Source organism: Scyliorhinus canicula, chromosome 8 (genome assembly GCF_902713615.1).
Source record: "Scyliorhinus canicula chromosome 8, sScyCan1.1, whole genome shotgun sequence".
Classification (NCBI taxonomy): domain Eukaryota; kingdom Metazoa; phylum Chordata; class Chondrichthyes; order Carcharhiniformes; family Scyliorhinidae; genus Scyliorhinus; species Scyliorhinus canicula.
Window position 1 is genome coordinate 79,479,997 of NC_052153.1, and position 21,143 is coordinate 79,501,139.

The window sequence follows — 21,143 nt, forward strand, 5'->3', positions numbered from 1 at the left end:
GATAAATAGCTAATATTTGGGATACTAAAGCAGGTAAACCTGCGTGGGTTTCCTTCGGGTTCTCCGGTTTCCTCCCACAGTTAGCTGGATGGCAGTGGTGATGTAGCTTTTGCTCAATCTTCCTACCTGGCAGAAGCTCTTAAGGTTATTTATCCTGACAAATAACTGCACTGAGTTGAATTCAACACGGTAGAACAGTAGACATTAAGGAAATCACAGTTCTGAATATTCTCACATACACAATTATCAAAATGAAACAATTTTGTTAAGCATGTGCAATTAAGTTGGTATCCAATTCTGCGGTCACTAACCAGAGACTGGTAAATTAGAGTGTACAGCCCTGGAAAGGCATGACACATGGACCAAGCCTAAGGAATGTACAAGCATTTTTCGAGATGTTAAGCTGCCCTTTTATTTTATGTTAAAAAGTTACCCATTCAGAGTAATTCAACATGGCATTATAAAGTTAATGAAACTCTTAAACAACATTTATGCTCTAACTGTAACATTGCTTCAAAGATAAAACACTTGTTTCAAAACATTCCATTTATAAGATTGTTATGTTTTGGAACGGTGTCTTTAATTTAGGATAAAATGAAGCAGGTCATGTAACCTATTCTGAAGTCTGCTTGACAACAGGCCTCGGTGATGTGGCTGTTAAAGATTAAAGGGGGGCACTGGTTGTTCACTAGAAAGCAGGTATAAGATATTTACACTTGGTGGGCAGCACGGTAGCACAAGTGATTAGCATTGTGGCTTCACAGCACCAGGGTCCCAGGTTCGATTCCCGACTTGGGTCACTGTCTGTGCGAGTCTGCACATTCTCCCCGTGTCTGCGTGGGTTTCCTCCGGGTACTCCGGTTTCCTCCCACAGTCCAAAGACGTGCAGGTTAGGTGGATTAAGCCATGATAAATTGCTCTTAATGACCAAAAAAGGTTAGGTGGGGTTATTGGGTTACGGGGATAGGGTGGAAGTGAGGGCAGATTCGTTCGGCCGAATGGCCTCCATCTGCACTGTAAGTTCTATGTTCTACGACAATTGTAGCAGCATCAGTGTTTACAGTGGTTAGACTGCTGGTCTCCAGGACAGCATCATAGAACCCCTACAATGCAGAAGGAGGCCATTTGGCACATCAAGTCTACACTGACCCTCCAACCTTAACTAGGACCACTCCACCACCCTTTCCCTGTAACCCCATTAACTCACCTAACCTTTGGACACAAAGGAACAATTTAGAACGGCCAATTCAATTAACCTGCATGTCTTTGGACTGTGGGAGGAAACCGGAGCACCTGGAGGAAACCCACACAGACACAGGGAGAACGTGAAAACTCGACACAGTCACCCAAGATTGGAATTGAATCCAGTCCATGGTGCTGAGGCAGCAGTGCTAAACACTGTGCCACCGTGCCTCCCTCAATTGTTAAGAATGTTGGGTTCAAATTGTTATGCTTTAAACTGCCTATTTACATCTAAAATAAAGAGACTTATGGTCTTGAGCATAACTGATCAGCATTTCTACCTGGATACAAAGCCTATGTGATTCATACTGCCACAGAGATGGGCTTTGAGGGGAAAGGGTTTATAAGATAGCCCTGAAAATTCACAGACACAGGCAGTCTGCCAGGATCTAGGAGAATGAAAGCAGCTAGAGGCCAAGTCTCTTTCGTTCACCATACAAGAATGTTGATGGAACTCACGCTCAGACTGAAAAGACCAAATTCATGCGGATTTAAGGTAGGCTGGAAGATTCACCTAGCTTGCACTAGATGGAGAATCACCAGTGAAAACCCTCACTGTGAATGACAAGTTCTGGGGGCAAAGGTTATCAGGTAGGGAATAGAAAGGTATGGAAGTAAACCCTCAAAAGCGAAGAATCACTTTGGACTGGGTCAGAGTAAATAAATGGCTACTTCAGGGACAGTGTAAAATATACCTGTGAAAGGGTTACAAAGTTGTGTTAAAAGTAGAAGGGAGGAAACTTCTGTATGTGGTTTAAAGTATAAGCAACCTACAGCAATAATTAGCCAATAGTGCTTTTTTCTTTGTTACAGTAAAAGCCTTAAAACCTGATATCTTATCATTTCATCCTTTTTGCTATTAACCTGAAGTTCAAATGTATTTTTAAAAGTTACTGATCACTACGGGATTGTAACAAACTGTAGTGTGAATCTGGAATTAGGACCCAATCTGATACTAGAACAAGGCAGAGTATCACTATGGTCAGAGGTGGGTCAGTCTGATTTTCGATTTACACTAAACCTTTATAAATTAGTGTGAAGTAAAACTATGTCACATCAACTCTACCAATGTACTATAATTGTAGCACCAGAATAACAGGTCTTTGTAAATTCCAGTCACTCTCAACATTGTAAATGTATTGGGCCATATTTTGCCACAAGAGCAATGCTGAGGCCAGCATTGTTCACCATTACAGTGGGGTAAATTGGATAGCAACCTCTTGCATTCATACATGCACAGTTAAACATGTGTATTTGCGATTAGAGATACCCTGCTCCTCCACAAGGTGCACTGTTGCAGTCCTCACCGATAGACTTGGAATGGCACCTGTGCTCACTGTTTTTTTCCCCATTTCTTATTCCCAATTCCCTACTATATAATACAATGACATAAACATTTAAATGCTGAAACTCATTGGTAACTCAGCAAAGCATTGGAATTTCTATGTATTTTGAACAGCAAATCTCAAAATCAGCAAGAAAAATGGAAAGGTGACACTATTGTTTATCTGGAACTTATGATATCTAAAACAAAATCAGCGTTTCCTGCTACCTGCCTCTCCCTCCTTTTGGATAATAATGCAGCAATTCATAAGCCTAGTAAAAAAAATGGCAGCTGTTGATTAAGATCATTTTCTTTTTGCCTACAGAAAGAGGAATCTTGACTTGCTGAAGGTCATTCACTGGTGCTTTAGCTTCACTTTCTTTTTAAAAATGTTTCCAGTTAAGGGGCAAATTAGCACAGCCAATCCACCTACCCTGCACATTTTTAGGTTGTGGGGGTGGCACCTACGCAGACATGGGAGAATGTGCAAACTCCTCATGGACAGTGACCCGGGGCCGGGATCGAACTTGGGTCCTCGGCGCCATGAGACAGCAGGGCTAACCACTGCACCACCATGCCGTCGTTTAACATCACTTTCAACTTTCCAGCTACAGGATGTGTCAGAATCTGTTAGTCATATTATTATGATCTTTATTTTTTTTAAATGGCCAATATATAGAATGGATTCAAAGTATATACGCAATCAGATTTTTAAAAATCAATACAATTACCATATACCTGATTTAGATCTAATGTAAAACATATGTACTATAAAATTTGTAGGATGAAATACTTGAGCTACAGAGCACAAATTAGGGGACTTATATTAAAATACTTAAGCGTTCAATGAAGTTCCGTATATTTTGCATACTACTAAACAATCCAGCACATTTTAGCTTTGTATTTTCAGCTGCAGCCTGTTTTATCTAAATTGGTACTGGGTTATGAATAAACAGTGACAATACAGAGATACTATCCATTCTGCATAACACATTACTCAAATTGATGGAACATACCATGGCAGCACGGTAGCATTGTGGATAGCACAATCGCTTCACAGCTCCAGGGTCCCAGGTTCAATTCCAGCTTGGGTCACTGTCTGTGCGGAGTCTGCACATCCTCGGTTTCCTCCGGGTGCTCCGGTTTCCTCCCACAGTCCAAAGATGTGCAGGTTAGGTGGATTGGCAATGATAAATTGCCCTTAGTGTCCAAAATTGCCCTTAGTGTTGGGTGGGGTTACTGGGTTATGGGGATAGGGTGGAGTTGTTGACCTTGGGTAGGGTGCTCTTTCCCAAGAGCCGGTGCAGACTCGATGGGCTGAATGGCCTCCTTCTGCACTGTAAATTCTATGATTCTATAATTTAAGTGTAGATTAGGAAATTTCAAAACTATGACTGTGAGGAAACTGCATTAACAATTCAATTTTAAATTTCTAGAAATGCACAAAATACATACAGTCCAAGAGCAGTGTCTTCAACTGCAACCCATTCGGGGGAAAAAATGAAGATCTTCTCACATTGACAGCTGTGAAGGTTTGCGATAGAAGAGAGTTCTCGCAGCAGTTGCCAGTATTTAAAGAGTCCTGCACTGATAATTTTCAGTCCTGCATAATCCTGCTTGAAAGTGTAAAGAACAGAATTATTAACTGGTTGTATTTGCATAACAAGAAGTTAGATTAGCCTTTGAAGGTAAACGATAAAGGATCATTTCTGGCACTGAGTCACAAGTAGATCACATACTTCATTGGGGTAATTGCAACAGTTTAATGGAGGAGTATACGTCGTATGATACCTTTCCCAAAAGATATCCAAGTCCATTGGTAAATCAATGTTTTGCTCATTTTTTTCAATAAAGGGGTTAAAAAATTACAAATCATTAAGAAAAAATAAAGAGCTCAAGTTTTACATACTGATTGCCTGTCTCAGCCTGTTTCATCTGCCCAAATTCATAATTGCGGGACAACACTACTGGGTGACACAGTGTTTGCACATGCAGCTTTCGCCTCTGGAATTTGTTATCTCTCCCAACCTTTTGGAATGTACCTGTTGTCAACAGGCAGTAACTTAATTATGTGAACTGCACAAATCTAACATGATACTGTACATCATCGCATTAGTGTTATTGTGTGAAGGATTTAAACTACTATCACAGTTTCTGTTCCAAGTTATAATATTTTTAAGACTGACAACTGGCAACTGGAATAAAATTTTAAGAATTTCTATAAAATTTTGATTAAATACATGATTGTAAGAGATTTTTGATGAGTACCCCATGCAAATTACATTTACGAACATACGAATTAGGAGGAGTAGGCCATTTGGCCTCTCAAACCTGCTCCACCATTCAATAAGAATGTGGTTGATCTGATCGTGGCCCAAACTCTAACCCTACCCAGATTGACTCCCTTGTTAGTCAAGAATCTAAGACTATCTACCTCTGTTGGATGCCACCAAATCATCTTCTTTCTATAATAGTCGTATGTCCTTCTCAAGGACTCCATGAATTCTAGCACAGCTCCAGACTTCCTCTCTAGGCATCTTCACTAGAACAGTGAATACAATCTTCATGTTATATTTGCCTTCCAAATATTTTTCTATCACTGGCTGAAACAAAAATGGTAGCGCTTCTCGACATGAATCTGAATTGATCTTCATGGATTTTCTCTGACGTCACCAACAAACAAATATTAACTGATCATCAATCTGATTATTGTTTATAGGACCTTACTGTGCATAAAATAACTACGGCATTGAGATAATTAGAAATTGGAACTAAACTTCAGATTAATTCATTTTAAAGTGTTTTGAGATGACCGGAGAAACCTACCTTTCTTTTCTTTGCCTCACTACTTTCTGTAATTAATTATGCAAAAGCAAATCTTAAATCTTTATAGTTAAAAAATAGTGTACGGATTTCATTAATGATCTGGAAGAAGGAACTGAGAGTATTGCTGCTATGTTTGCAGATGATACGTAGTTATGTAGAGGGACAGGTAGTATTGAGGAAGCAGGAAGGCTGCAGAAGGGCTTGGACAGGCTAGGAGAGGGGCAAAGAAGTGGCAGATGGAATACAATGTGGAAAAAGTGTGAAGTTATGCACTTTGGTTGGAAGAATAGAGGCACAGAATATTTTCTAAATGGGAAAAGGCTTCAGAAATCAGAAGCGCAAAGGGACTTAGGAGTTTAAGTTCAGGATTCTCTTAAGGTTAACGTGCAGGTTCTGTTGGTAGTTAGGAAGGCAAATGCAAATTGAAACAATTAATTGAAAATTGTCACAGGTCACAAAGCTATCATTAAATTTACAGGTCTTTAAAATGAACTTCAAGGATCTGTAAACTATTACCCCTGGTCAGGGAAACCTGAACAAGAGGAACAATCGTAAAATTAAAGCTAAGCTATTTAGGAGAGAAATCAGCAAGCGGGGTAGTGAAAATCTAGAATCCTCTCCTCTGACAGGCTGTGAATACTGGGACAGTTGTAATTCTCACCACTGAGATTGGTAGTTTGTGTAGGTAAGAGTATCAAGGGATATTGTTGGTGTGTAAATGGAGTTGAGGTACAGATTAGCTGTGATCGAAATGACTGGTGGAGCAGGCTCAAGGGGCTACATGTTCCCACTTACTGCACCTACTTCTGCAAACAGAAATTTCAGAGCAGAATACAGAATCATTTTACTGAAACCATTAAGCAAATGTTGGACTCATTTAAATTAGGAACCTCCACTTCAAAATGTTAATCCTATGTTTAAAACATATCTATTTATTTTACAAGTGCACATCTCCAGTCAGGCTTTGCAATCTTATTAGTAAACAATCTCCATCTTACAATTTGATGAACCTTCTATAAACAGAAGTGCTCCATTTACTATACACAAAAATACAGCAGAGGATACAATAAACTCCTGTTTCTTGAATTCACTTTTTCATCCGTACAAAAATAATTCTGAACCTTCTTACCAAAATGAAAACATTTGCACACTATCACTATCTGTTCAGAAAGTAATTCTGCTGTAATTCACAAGTTATAACACAATAACTACAGTAACGAAGCAGTGAGTTATTTAAAATTTCTCAACTACGTTAATCGGAGCAAGAGATTACAACTTCAATGAAGCTCCTACCAACTTACCTATCAGACAATAACCCATTGGCCTTTCTAAAATATACACACCAGAAGATTTTTCTAATCCTGTCTCTTAACAGAGTAAAATTTAAAATTATCTGTCAGGCTGATCAGATATAGACATACAGGGCCATGTCTTCTAGTCTCCAGACTATCAGAGGCCGGGCGGACAACCAAAGATGCGCTTAGAGACCCTGTGGAAGTCCTGACATGTGGACCTATGTGGAAATTGCCTGGGAGGTTTCAACTTCTAATGAGCAATTTCCCCATTTCCTGGGACCCTCCGCAAAAATCACTGACTTTGAGTTAGAGTTAGAGACTTCTGAAAGTTCCACAGTACTTTACAGATTTAAACTTAAATCCAGGAAACTATACAACTGCGCCCCCTCTCCACCAACCCCAACCCTTCCCCGACCTGACCAAACTAACCTCATGACCTGACCACCCTCACGACCTGATCACCCTCCCAATCACTCAACTACCCTCACATCCATCCCCCTCGTCCACCCAACTACCCCTTCACTGGTGCCACTCACCCACCTATCTACATCACCCACCTAACCCCCTACTCGACTTTTGAACTTACGATACAGCAGCTAGGGCCATAAAAAGGGGACAAGTCCTGAAAAAACACATTTTTGTGCATTTTGTTATCATATTAAGTGTTTTTTACACCAGAAGTTGTAGATGCACAGTCAGTGAATAATGTTATTATACAAGAAAAAAACTGCCCACTCAGCTCAAAGCTCATTGAAGCATCATGATTACAACCAAGGCCTCACTATCATTTCTAAAGCTCAAAGTAGGAATATGCTTCACATATCCGACAAATATTTCCTTACTTCCCCATTAATCAACATAGGCTTAACATCACCCACATTGGCATCAAAGTCCCGGTGATTCCGTTGAGACAAGTCCTACAGTGAAATCTAGCGAAAGTTGTCGAGGACTGTTGGAGGGAAGTCACGGAAAAAGTGGTGATCCAAACCTGCCAGGACACAGGAATACTATCAGCAGTGCATTGGCCTTGTTACTACCAATGCCAAGAAGAGCAACTCATAGGGCCTAGAGGACGAATACAGTCCCTGTTGAACAAGAAAGACCCAGGATCTATTCTAGCTGTACAAATTGTCAGGCCGTCTACAGAGTGCAAAGGACCTTCGAAACTCTGGACGCAGCCAGACACTAGCAGTGAATTTAATGTGTTGAAGATCTGGTTTTCACTTCATTAGGATGGTGTGGGAAAACTGGATCGCGTGGGGTAATGTCTATTTAATTGTTATTGTATATTCTCTTTTTGCACTATGTTAATGTTCACTCTAGTTTGTTTTGTTATTCTGGTTACTAGTTTTATTATGAAAAATTCTGCAAAACCTTAATAAAAATACTTTTTTTTAAAAATCTGGTCTTCACACGCCTCGTGTGATACCAGGCCTCGGCGGCCTTAAAGCCAGTGGAATGCCAAACTTCAGAAGTTCGACACAACTTTATAGCCTCCAAGAGTGGGAAAAGCACAAAAGAATCGCTTGAGAAAAACGTCAGGAGTGCGATCCATCATCAATCACACAAGAAAATGCCTCCAAAAAATCAGATGGGGGGATTAACCGAAATTAAGAAAGGGATGCTGACTGTGTAGATGATTTTTCTACAGAATTTCTTCTTCAACTGGGTCCCAAGGGACTCCAATGGTTGATGAACTGGTGTATTAATACCATGGAATTTGGATGCATCCCAAAAGTATGGGCAGGAGGCAAAAGCCATTTCTATACTCAAGCCAAACCAACAACTTCAGAAGTTAAGATTCAGCCAGGATTACTTGGCTACAGACCTCCTTACCTTGGTCCAAATACAGACAAAAAGAGCCCAATTCCAGAGCTGATGCAAAAGTGACTGCACTTGATATTAAGACAGCATTTGATCCAGTGTAGGAACAAAGAAACCGGAGAAAAACAGAATTCTAGTCTATCACAAGCAGTGACATGAAAGATCCAATATTTTCCAAAGCAAAAGCAATACAGAAGAGCACAATCCAAAATGGTTTAGACTATAATCCCATATGTTGGCCTTTCACTTGTCAAAGTTTCTTGTTCCACTCAAAAGTCAATGACTTTTAAGCGGAACAAAGCAACCACAAAGAGAATACTAGTTTTTGCTGTAGAAGGGCAATTAGGCAAAGAGAAGGAAAAAGTTGAAAGTAGATGTATTTGATCTGTCACACTGGGAAAGCAGCTAAATGAAAACTCAGGAATTATCTAGAAACTGGCAAGTTTGCAACATGTTCTACCACTGACTGATCGCTTTCTATTTAAAGAGCAAACTTTTTTTGCTTGACAGATTTTTCTGAAATGATCTCAAACGTTAAAACACAATTTTATGAAACTGTGAAGTTGCATTGAAGACATTATTTTCTAAAGACAACTGAAAGAAGGGTTGCCATTCTAAGTGTGCTGTGCAAAAATATTTCAGCAAGGCATTTCTCCTCATTTATTAGTATTTAACAGCATGGAGGCAATGGTCTTGAATTAATTTTCATCAGAAACAAAAAAAATATTAGAACCTTTCCCTGCCCGATACATGGACACTAGGTTACCCGTCTGGGTTTGGGCTCAATGAAAGGCGACAACACCAACTGAAATGGCATAGTTCAATTTGAGTTTTTCAAAATGTGATTAAGGGGTAATCATACGGATTTGATAGAAGATTGGCTGAAGTGGAACAGAAGCAGAGAGTTGGCATAAATGGATCTTTTTTCAGGTTAGCAAGATGTAATGAGTGGTGTGCCACAGGGATCAGTACTGGACCTCAACTATTTACAATTTATATCAATGACTTGGATGAAGGGATGGTTGTCAAATTTTCTGTTGATACAAAGATAGGTAGGAAAGTATGTTGTGAAGAGGACATAAGGGGGTGGCACGGTAACACAGAGCGTAGCACTGTTGCCTCACAGCACCAGGGACCCGGGTTCAAGTCCGGCCTTGTGTGGAGTTTGCACGTTCTCTCAATATTTGCATGGGTTTCCTCCAGGTGCTCTGGTTTCTTCCTACAATCCTGGTCAGTTGGATTGGTCGTGGTAAATTGCCCCTTAGTGTCTGGGGATGTGTAGGTTACATCAAGGGGTTATTGGGATAGGGCAAGATTGTGGATTTGGGTGGGGTGCTCTTTCAGAGGGTGGGGCAGACTAGGTGGGCCAAATGGCCGTCTTTGGCATTGTAGGTACTCTATGAAGCTACAAAAAAAATAGATAGGCTAAGTGAGTGTGCATGTCTGGCAAATGGCATATCATGTGGGAATATGTAGGAATTTGACTTATCCATTTTGACAGGAAGAAGAGGAGCGTTTTATCTAAATGGTAAGAGATTACAGAGCTCGGAGATGTAGAGGGATCTGGGTGGCTTAGCAACAGGCTAGAATTAAGTACAGTAATTAGGAAAGCTAATAGAATGTTATCACCTATTGTGAGGGGAATTGATTTCAACTGTGGGGAGGTTTCGCTTCAGTTATAAAGAGCACATCAATACTGCATACAGTATTGTTCACCTTGTTTAAGAAAGGATATAAATGCATTGGAAGCAGTTCAGAGAAGGTTTACCAGATGAATACCTAGAATGTGTGGGTTGTCTTATGAGGAAAGGTCAGACAGGCTAGGCTTGTAACTGCTAGATTTTCAAAGAGTGAGTGATGACTTGATTGCAACATAGAAGATCCTGAGGGACCTTTACTGGGTAGATGTGGAGAGTGTTTTCTCTTGTGGGAGAATCGAGAACTAGGGGACTAGGTTTCAAAATAAGGGTTTGTCCATTTTAAATGGAGGTGAGGCAAAAAAAATTATCTCAGAGAGTCGTGTGTCTTTGGAACTCTTCCTGAGAAAGGAGGTGGAAGTAGAGTCTGCGAATATTTTTAAGGCAGAGGTTGATAGATTCTTGATAAGCAAAGCAGTAGTGGGTCATCGATCGTAGATGGAATGCAAATTTGGGGTTACGAACAGATCAGCTATGATCTTATTAAATAGCGGAGCAGCCTCAAGGAGCTGAATGACCAACTCCGTGTTTGGATGTACATTTATGACAAAGTAATTTTTCAGTGCAGTTTGCTCATTTTCAATCTATTACATTATTGCAGTCCCGGGTCAGACCCGAACAGAGGTTAGGATTCTGGACCAATATTTTAAATTTATTTTAAGACTGTGCAGAAAGAATGATTCGCTCCAGGAGTGATCTTATGCAAAAATAGGGCTTTAGTATTCCTAAAACAAAACTTTATTATGAATACAATATTACACTTTTTTAAAAACATATTTTTATTCGCCTACTTTTTCACATTTTCTCCCAAATTTGCACCCACCAACAATAAACAATAAGCAGTAATGAATATATTGTCAATCCTCATATCAACAACAACAATCCCATCCTCCCACCACCCCCCAAGCAACTGCCCGCATGTTAACACAAACAAATGACAAAAAGGAATCAGGAATCACCCATAGGGGCAGCACAGTGGTGCAGTGGGTTAGCCCTGCTGTCTCACGGCGCCGAGGTCCCAGGTTCGATCACGGCTCTGGGTCACTGACCGTGTGGAGTTTGCACATTCTCCCCGTGTTTGTGTGGGTTTCACCCCCACAACCCAAAAGATGTGCAGGCTAAGTGGATTGGCCATGCTAAATTGCCCCTTAATTGGAAAAAATGAATTGGGTACTCTAAATTTATAAAAAAGGAATCACCCATAGAATCAGGAATCACCATTAACACATACAGTCCTCCTCCACCAATCCTCCCAAATTCCCACCCCCAACTAATGTTCAATGTTATCCAATTCTTGAAAATGCATAATGAATAACGCCCATGAATTGCAGAACCCCGCCATCCTTCCCCTCAGTTCAAACTTAACCTTCTCAAGAGTCAAGAATTCCAACAGGTCCCCCCGCCACACCAGGACACAGGGTGGAGAGGCTGCTCTCCATCCCAACAGGATCGAGCGATCAACGAGGCGAAGGCTACAACATCTGCCTCCGCACCCGTTTCCAACACCGGCTGGTCCAACACCCTGAATATGGCCTCCTGAGGGCCCGGGTCCAGTTTCACGTGCACCACTTTAGAGATTACCCTAAAAACCCCCTTCTAGTAATCCTCCAGCTTTGGACAGGACCAAAATTTATGAATGTGGTTTGCGGTCACCCCCCCCTCGCAACGTTCACACACATATTTTACCTCCTCAAAGAATCGGCTCATCTTCGTGAGGTGTGCTCTGTATACCACCTTCAGCTGTATCAGCTACAACCTCGTGCATGAGGTGGAGGTGTTCACTCTCCGGAGCACCTCACACCAGAACCCCTCCTCCAGACCCTCACAACTCTTCCTCCCATCTTGCTTTGATCTCTTCCAGTGATGCCTTTTCCTCTTCCAAACCACCGACACTACCCCATTCTCTAGTCCCCCTGTCGTCAGCACCTCCTCCAGCAATGGAGGCCTACTCCACTGGGAAGTTCTGTAGCTCCTTCCTGGCAAAATCTCGACCCTGCATGTATCTAAACATTTCCCCCTGTTCCAGCCCATACTTTGCTACAATATTAAACTTTAAACTTCACACCTGAAAAGAACATCTTATAATTACCCCTTAACACAACTGTACAATTTCGCATTAAACAGTAAGAAAAGAAACATACAGCTCTTAATCCAGCTTAAAATCACCAGGGCATAGAGTAATACATGTGGTACAGAACAGATTCTGTCTCTGGTTAGACCCCCTTCAGACTCTGGCTGAATATCTTCAAATAGCTGCTTCAACTGGGTTGTTTCAGTCTCTTCCTCGTCTCCAGACAAGACTGCTCTGCTTTTAAAATACTCTTTTTTTCCCTATCCCACTGGGAAAGAAAACTGCCTTTATCTGTGGTCTAAAAACACAAGGGTTGCCAGATCACTTCCAAAAGCCTTGCCCCCCCCAAAACTCTGACTCTTTCCACACTTCTTTAAATGTCTCTCTGCATTCCTTGGCTCCACTCAGTAATGACTTCATCTCCCCAAACTCTGCAGGCTGCAGAAGCACGTTAACGCCCCAGGGACCTCCCCAGTCAAACCACAATCCATTAGCCTAGACTGATAAAAACATTCCTGTGTCAATTTCATTTACTGGCTACTAACACCAGCCAGGCTGTGCAAACAGAATTCTTTTTAAAAACAAACACTTTCTAACTCATGCTTTTAACACTTAAATTGTCCAATACATTTATAATCCAATTTTCCTAAAATGTTCCATAATGTCACTTCATTTTGGTTTGAAAAAGACATTGAAATGACAAATGCTATCAATTCAATTCCAGATGATTTACAGTAAAATGACAAATTATAGATCCTTAATTCTGTACAATAGAACTAGCATATTTCCTTTACCTTTAAATCTCTCCAAACAAAAGAATAATTTAGATTGCCTTTGTAAAGTTACCTGTTTGGTTTTCACTTGGCTAGAGTATCATTTCAGCCACCACCTTCTGTAAGGATGGGTCCATCTCTTCTTGAAGCTTGGTGAAGCACCTGTGAACCAGCTGTTGCTGCTTAGCATCTTCATTAACCATCAACTCTCCATAGAGATAGACTCCCATTGCCTAACATAAATAAAATGTAGCTTTACAAAAGTAACCTCCATACTTATGTATAATTTTCCAGAAATTAAATCACAAATCTCTGGCTTTATAAAAAATGTTCTCTCTTTTGCTTACAATTTAAGCACAGTTTCTTTTAAAATTAGCATTGGTTAGCTGTGTTATCTGTGTAATTACTGATTTAGTATAGTACTGGACATGTCTGAACTCTTGCACTAAGAGTTCTGTTTTCCTTTTGATGCCCAGAATGATTAAAATCACATTGCACAACTCTTTCAAGAGTTTTTGATCTGATATAAAACACAGACATGTTTTCAGTACGATTTCCTTCACTCATTGCTGATTAAAGCTTTAGGAATGCAGTGGTATAGTTTCCTTTTTGGAACTGGACATTAAAACTGTCAAAAGCCAACATATCAAATAAACTCTTTGATTTATTGCTACTTTTTTTTTGCAAATTCAGAATTGACAAAATGAAACTTACACAAAAGGTCTACAGATTCTTATACTTTTAACCTTTAAACCCAGGAACACTGAATTATTTAATCACAGGTCACATTGAAATATTTAAACCAGAAATAAACATACAGCTACCTATACAACAACTTGTATACATGTGTCCATGCACATTTCCATTTATCACTTACCGCAAACTTGTTTGTCATATCTTTCTGTCACAATCAAATTTTTTTGGTAATTGTTTTCTGCCTTATTTTTCTATTGATTGTATCTACCTCGGATTAGGTCCTACATACTTTGCCCGTAGTGTCCTAATAAAAAGTAAGGTTAAGGGGGGTTGTTGGGTTACGGGTATAGGGTGGATACGTAGGTTTGAGTGGGGTGATCATGGCTCGGCACAACATTGAGGGCCGAAGGGCCTGTTCTGTGCTGTACTGTTCTATGTTCTGTTCTATATGCAGCCTTGAAGCTGTTATGTATCTTGTAGACTTAGACTTGCCAGGTGTAGCCTGGGTGTCATTGTAGTGTCATACTTCAGACAACTTTTAATTACTTTTTCCTATTTGTTTACATGCTCTTCCTGCAATTTGCATCAATTTATGGGCCTCTGCCTTTCTCCTCCCTTAGCCACTGTTCCTAAACATTTCCCAACCATTCTAGGTCCCCCTCTTTTTTTCAAAAATAAACATTTTATTGAGGTATTTTTGGTATTGTAAGAACAAAATAAACAATGTACATGAAACTATAAACATAGTGCAAAAGCCATCTCCTTTCCTTACAGGTCCCACCTTTATTAACCTCCTACTCTAAGCTAAACTAACACCCTCCCCCCTTCTGCTGACGATTAATTTTCCGCGAAGAAGTCGATGAACGGTTGCCATCTCCGGGTGAACCCTATCAGTGACCCTCTCAAAGTGAACTTGATTTTCTCCAAGCAGAGAAAGCTAGCCATGTCCGATAGCCAGGTCTCCGACTTCGGGGGCTTTGAGTCCCTCCAAGCTAATAGTATCCGTCTCCGGGCTACCAGGGAAGCAAAGGCCAGAACGTCTGCCTCTTTCTCCTCCTGGATTCCCGGGTCTTCCGACACCCTGAAAATCGCCATCTCTGGACTCAGTGCCACCCTTGTTTTTAACACAGTGGACATGACATCTGCAAACCCCTGCCAAAATCCCCCAAGCTTCGGACATGTCCAGAACATGTGAACAAGGTTCGCTGGTCCTCCCGCACATTTTGCAAATCTGTCTTCCACCCCAAAGAATCTGCTCATCCGGGCCACTGTCACGTGAGTCCGATGAACGACCTTGAATTGTATCAGGCTGAGCCTGGCACATGTTGCGGACAAGTTGAATCTACTCAACACGTCCGCCGATAGACCATCCTCTATCTCTCCTCCCAGCTCCTCCTCCCACTTGCGCTTCAGCTCCTCGGTCTGCATCTCCTCTGACCCCATAAGTTCCTTGTAAATGTCACAGATGCTCCCTTCTCCTACCCACCCTCTGGAAACTACCCTGTCCTGAATCCCCCTTAGCAGTAGGAGCGGGAAGGTTGACACCTGTTTACGTAGGAAGTCCCGCACCTGCAGATACCTAAATTTGTTTCCCCTCTAGGTCCCCCTCTTACAGGTCTTTCTCCACAATGTCTCAGCTGCATACATGGCCCATTTCAAGCCCTGTTATCCCTATACCTCTCAAGTGCCCTACCCCACCATCCATCCAAGGTCTTCTCCTGCAAACCTGTCTCTTTTTATTAAGAGAAGCTGTTGAATGCAGCACAGGGACAGGAGGGTAGAGTAAAGAGTTATCAGGAACACCAGATAATGATGTAACTATGATGCAATGTCACAAACATACCAGTTAGGAGGAGTAGACCCCTCGAGTCTGCTCCGCCATGCAACAAGACTATTGCCGATCTAATTTTTACCTCAACTTCACATTCCTGCCTACCTTTTTTAAAAAATAATTTTTATTGAAAAATTTTGTATTTATATAACAACGAACCGCAATAAAATACCAACAATAACAATAATGATAGCTGTCATAAACATTCGCCCATCCTCAATGAACAACAAAACATATTAACAACTTAAATTAACACAATGTTAAGTTACATAACCATAGAAAATTAGAAATAATAATAAAGAACACCCCTCTCCTCTCTCCCTCCCCCCTCTCCCTCCCCCCCCCTCCCCCCCGCTACTAAGGACACAAAGGCCAGGACACCGGCCTCTTTCGCCTCCTGCACTCCCGGCTCTGCCGCAACTCCAAAAATCGCGAGTCCCCACCCTGGTTTGACCCTGGATCCAACCGTCCCCGCCACCCCCTTCCAGAATTCTTCCAGTGCCGGGCATGCCCAAAACATATGGGCATGATTCGCTGGACTCCCCAAACACCTGGTGCACCTGTCCTCACCCCCAAAGAACCTACTCATCCTAGTCCCGGACATGTGGGCCCGGTGCAGCACCTTGAATTGGATGAGACTAAGCCTCGCACATGAAGAGGAAGAGTTGACTCTCTCCAAGACATCCGCCCAAGTCCCGTCCTCTATCTGCTCCCCTAGTTCCCCCTCCCATTTAGCCTTCAGCTCCTCCACTAACGACTCCTCCACCTCCTGCATTACCTTATAAATGTCAGACACCTTCCCCTCTCCGACCCACATCCCCGAAAGCACTCTGTCCATCGCCCCCCGCGAGGGCAGCAAAGGGAATTCCTCTACCTGTCGCCTAGCAAACGCCTTTACCTGCAAGTTTCTGAACATGTTCCCTTGGTGGAGCCCAAATTTATCTTCCAGTTCCCCCAGGCCCACAAACCTCCCGCCAATAAACAGGTCCCTCAGTTTACTGATGCCCACCCTATGCCACCCCCTAAATCCCCCATCAGTGTTCCCCGGGATGAACCGATGATTTCCACCTAATGGAGCCTCCATCGAGCCCCCTGTTTCCCCCCTATGCCGTCTCCACTGTCCCCAGATTCTGAGGGTCGCCGCCACCACCGGGCTCGTGATATACCTCTTAGGAGAGAGCGGCAACGGCGCCGTTACCAAGGCACCCAGGCTCTTACCTCTGCAAGACGCCATTTCCATTCTTTTCCACGCCACGCCCCCCCCCCCCCCCCCCCCCTCCATCACCCATTTACACACCATTGACATATTGGCCGCCCAATAGTACCCCAAAAGGTTGGGCAGCGCCAGCCCGCCTCTATCCCTCCCTCGCTCCAGGAAAACCCTCTTCACTCTTGGAGTCCCATGTGCCCACACAAAGCTCAAAATACTGCTAGTCACCCTCCTAAAGAAGGCCCTGGGGATGAAGATGGGCAGGCACTGAAAGAGGAACAAGAACCTCGGAAGCACCGTCATTTTGACGGACTGCACCCTCCCCGCCAACCACAATGGCAGCATGTCCCACCTCTTGAACTCCTCCTCCATCTGATCCACAAGCCTGGTGAAATTATGCTTGTGAAGAGTCCTACTACAGTCCCTGGCCACCTGCACCCCCAAGTACCTAAAACTCTCCCCTGCCCTCCTAAGCGGGAGCCTACCAATTCCCTCCTCCTGGTCCCCAGGGTGCACCACAAACACCTCACTCTTGCCTAGATTTAGTTTATAGCCTGAAAAAGTCCCAAACTCACCTAGCAGCTCCATCACCCCCGGCATCCCTCCCACCGGGTCCGCCACATACAGTAGCAGGTCTTCGGCATACAACAACACCCTATGTTCCTTCCCACCCCAAACCCCTCCATCTCCCTGAATCCCTCAAAGCCATCGCCAACGGCTCGATTGCCAATGCAAACAACAAGGGTGACAGGGGGCAACCCTGCCTGGTCCCTCGGTAAAGCCGCAAGTACTCCGAGCTCCTCCCATCCGTGGCCACACACGCCATCGGGGCCTCATATAGCAGCCTCACCCATCTAATAAACCCTTCACCAAATCCAAACCTCCCATAAGTACCCCCACTCCACTCTATCGAAGGCCTTCTCTGCATCCAGCGCCACCACTATCTCAGCCTCCCCCTCAATCGCCGGCATCATGATGACATTCAACAACCTCCGCACATTCGTGTTCAGCTGCCTTCCCTTAACAAAACCTGTCTGGTCCTCGTGTACAACCCCTGGCACACAGTCCTCTATCCTGGTGGCCAGGATCTTTGCCAGCACCTTGGCATCCACATTAAGGAGAGATATGGGCCTGTATGAACCACACTGCTGGGGGTCCTTGTCCCTCTTGAAGATTAAAGACTAGGTCCACAAACTTTTTATAAAACTCCACCGGGAACCCATCCGGCCCCGGCGCCTTCCCTGACTGCATCTGCCCGATCCCCTTAACCAGCTCAATCGGCGCCCCCAACCCCTCCACCTGCTCCTCCTGCACCTTCGGGAAAGATAGCCCGTCGAGAAACCTCTCCATTCCCCTCCTCTCCACCGTTGGCTCCGACCGGTACAGTTCCCCGTAAAAGTCCTTGAAGACCTCATTCACCTCTACCCCCTTCCGCACCACATTCCCACTCTTATCTCTCACTCCAGCAATTTCCCTAGCCGCATCCCGCTTGCGGAACTGATGAGCCAGCATCCTACTCGCCTTTTCACCATGTTCATACACTGCCCCTTGTGCCTTCCTCCACTGTGCCTCCGCCTTTCTAGTGGTCAGCAAATCAAATTTAGCCTGTAGGCTGAGCCTCTCCCCCAACAATCCCTCCTCTGGTGCCTCCGCGTACCTCCTATCTACCTCCAGCATCTTCCCCACCAGTCCTTCCCTCTCACTCCTCTCCCTGTGTGCCCGGATGGATATCAGCTCCCCACGAATCACTGCCTTCAAGGCTTCCCAGACCATCCCCACCCGGACCTCCCCCGTATCATTCACATCGAGGTACCCCTCAATACTTGCCAGGACCCTCCTGCACACCTCCTCCTCCGCCAACAACCCCACATTCAACCGCCACAACGGGCGCTGGTCCCGCACCTCCCCCATCTCCAACTCCATCCAATGCGGAGCGTGGTCGGAGATTGCAATGGCCGAATATTCGGCCTCCTCCACTCTCGGAATCAGTCCCCTACTCACCACGAAGAAGTCAATCCGGAATAAACCCTATGTACATGGGAGAAGAAAGTGTACTCCCGTGCCCTCGGCCTCACAAACCTCCATGGGTCCACCCCTCCCATCTGGTCCATAAACCCTCTCAGTACCTTGGCCGCCGCCGGCCTCCTACCCGTCCTTGAACTGGACCGATCCAGTGAAGGATCCAACACCGTATTGAAGTCCCCCCCCCCCACCATAATCAGATCTCCCGCCTCTAGATCCGGGACCCGTCCCAGCATACGCCTCATAAAGCGCGCATCATCACAATTTGGGGCATACACACTAGCAAGTACCACCTTCTCTCCCTGTAGCCTGCCCCTAACCATAACATACCTACCCCCCTTATCCGCCACCACCTCAGATGCCTCAAACGACACATTTTTCCCCACCAGAATCGCCACTCCCCGGTTCTTCACATCCAAACCCGAGTGGAAAACCTGCCCCACCCACCCCTTCCTCAGACGGACCTGGTCCGCCACCTTCAGGTGGGTCTCCTGAAGCATTACCACATCTGCCTTTAGCCCCCTCAGATGAGCAAGTACCCTAGACCGCTTCACCGGCCCATTCAATCCTCTCGCATTCCAGGTGACCAACCGGATCAGAGGGCGTCCCCCCCCCCCCCCCCCCCCCCCCCCCCCCGTCGACTAGCCATAGCCCGTCGACTGCCCGCCCCAGGCCAGCACCCCCTGCCCGACCCAGTCCCCACAGCGACAACACCTCACCTCTGTCCCCCCGTCCCACACCAGCTCCTTGCTGACCCTGCCAGCAGCAACCCGGTATTCCCCTTCCCCCCCCCCCCCCCCCCCCTCCCTCCCCACCCAGGCTAGGAACCGTACTAGCCGCGAACCGTCCTCCATTGTACTTCCGTGGGTCAGCTAACTTCTGCTGACCCCGGAAACTCCCGCCAAAAACCCGACCCCTCCCAAAGTGGGATCATCCCCCATCCTGTCCCTCCTCAAGGCACCGCTCCAGCGCGGGGAGGAACCAGTTAAGGCCCCGCCCCCCCGTCATCATCTCCACCCCCCAGCCCTGCAACGCGGGAAACCAGAGGAAAGCCCGCGCTTTCGCACTGCCCCACCACACCCTTCTGACGCAGCTCCCAAATACCAGCCCCACTCCATACCCCAACCCTATACAGAATACAACAAACCACCCCCAAGATACAAAACCCAACCAATGCCCCCCAACAAAAAACAGAATAACACCCCAATAAATAACCATATCAAAATTACAGAAGTACAGAAAAAAAAACACAGCAGCAGCAGAAACCAGCAATAAAGCAGTACAACCGACCCCGCAACCCCCAACCCCTAGTTCGAGTCCAGCTTCTCCGTCCGCACGAAGGCCCACGCCTCCTCCAGGGAATCAAAATAATAATGCCGATCCAAATAAGTTACCCACAAGCATGCAGGCTGCAACAGTCCAAACTTTATCTCCTTCTTATAGAGCACCTCCTTTGTCCGATTAAACCTGGACCACCGCTTAGCCACCTCCGCACTCCAATCCTGGTAGATCCGTACTACCCCATTCTCCCAATTGCTGCTCTTCACCTTCTTGGCCCAGCGCAGCACACATTCCCAATCACTGAACCGGTGGAACCTCACCAGCACTGCACGCGGGGGTTCGTTCTCCTTAGGCCTCCTGGCCAGTACTCTGTGGGCTCCCTCCAGCTCCAGGGGCAGGGAGAAAGAACCTGCCCCCACTAACGAGTTCAGCATCATGGCCACGTAGGTTGTCAGATCCGACCCCTCCAGCCTCTCCGCAAGGCCCAAGATCCTCAAATTCGTCCGCCTCATGCGGTGATCAAGCTCCTCGAAGCGGTCTTGCCACTTCTTGTGGAGTGCCTCGTGCCCCTCCACCTTACTCACGAGGACCACGGCCAGCGCCGGCCCTAGGGTTGCTGGCGCCCCGGGCAAGCTGAACTTCGGCGCCCTTGGGGGGGGGGGCGGACCCGAGGGGGGGGCGGACCCGAGGGGGGGGCGGGCCCGAGGGGGGGGCGGGCCCGAGGGGGGGCGGACCCGAGGGGGGGGCGGACCCGCGGGGGGGGGGGGGCGGACCGAGCGGGGGGGGAGGGGGGGGGCCGCCCTGGGGGGGGGGGCGGGGCCGCCCTGGGGGAGGGCGGCCGCCGCGCATGCGCTGGTTGGCACCAGCCCAACTGCGCATGCGCGGGACCCGAGTCTGGCGCCCCCTAGCACATGGCGCCCCGGGCGACTGCCCGAGTTGCCGGTGCCTTGAGCCGGCCCTGACCACGGCCTCCTCCTCTCGTTCAGTGGCCTGCGCCTGCAACGCCTGGATGGCAGCACCCTGGATCGTCTGAATCTCCGAGAGCTTTTTA

At 45.4% G+C, this 21,143-nt stretch overlaps 1 protein-coding gene across 3 annotated transcripts in view; it reads right to left on the reverse strand.

The window, feature by feature from the left end:
- Positions 1-3,817: 3,817 nt before the first annotated feature.
- LOC119970344 (aminopeptidase O (putative)) overlaps positions 3,818-21,143 on the reverse strand; it is a 335,542-nt gene continuing 318,216 nt past the window's right edge. For 2 of the 3 annotated variants that reach the window (XM_038804804.1, XM_038804802.1), the window contains 2 exons: positions 13,126-13,285; positions 3,818-4,182 (listed from right to left, as the gene is read on the reverse strand). In XM_038804804.1, the coding sequence (XP_038660732.1) occupies positions 13,145-13,285 (141 nt within the window). In that variant the 3' untranslated portion in view covers positions 3,818-4,182; positions 13,126-13,144. The remainder of the gene's footprint in view (positions 4,183-13,125; positions 13,286-21,143) is intronic. The other variant, XM_038804803.1, reaches the window with a different exon arrangement.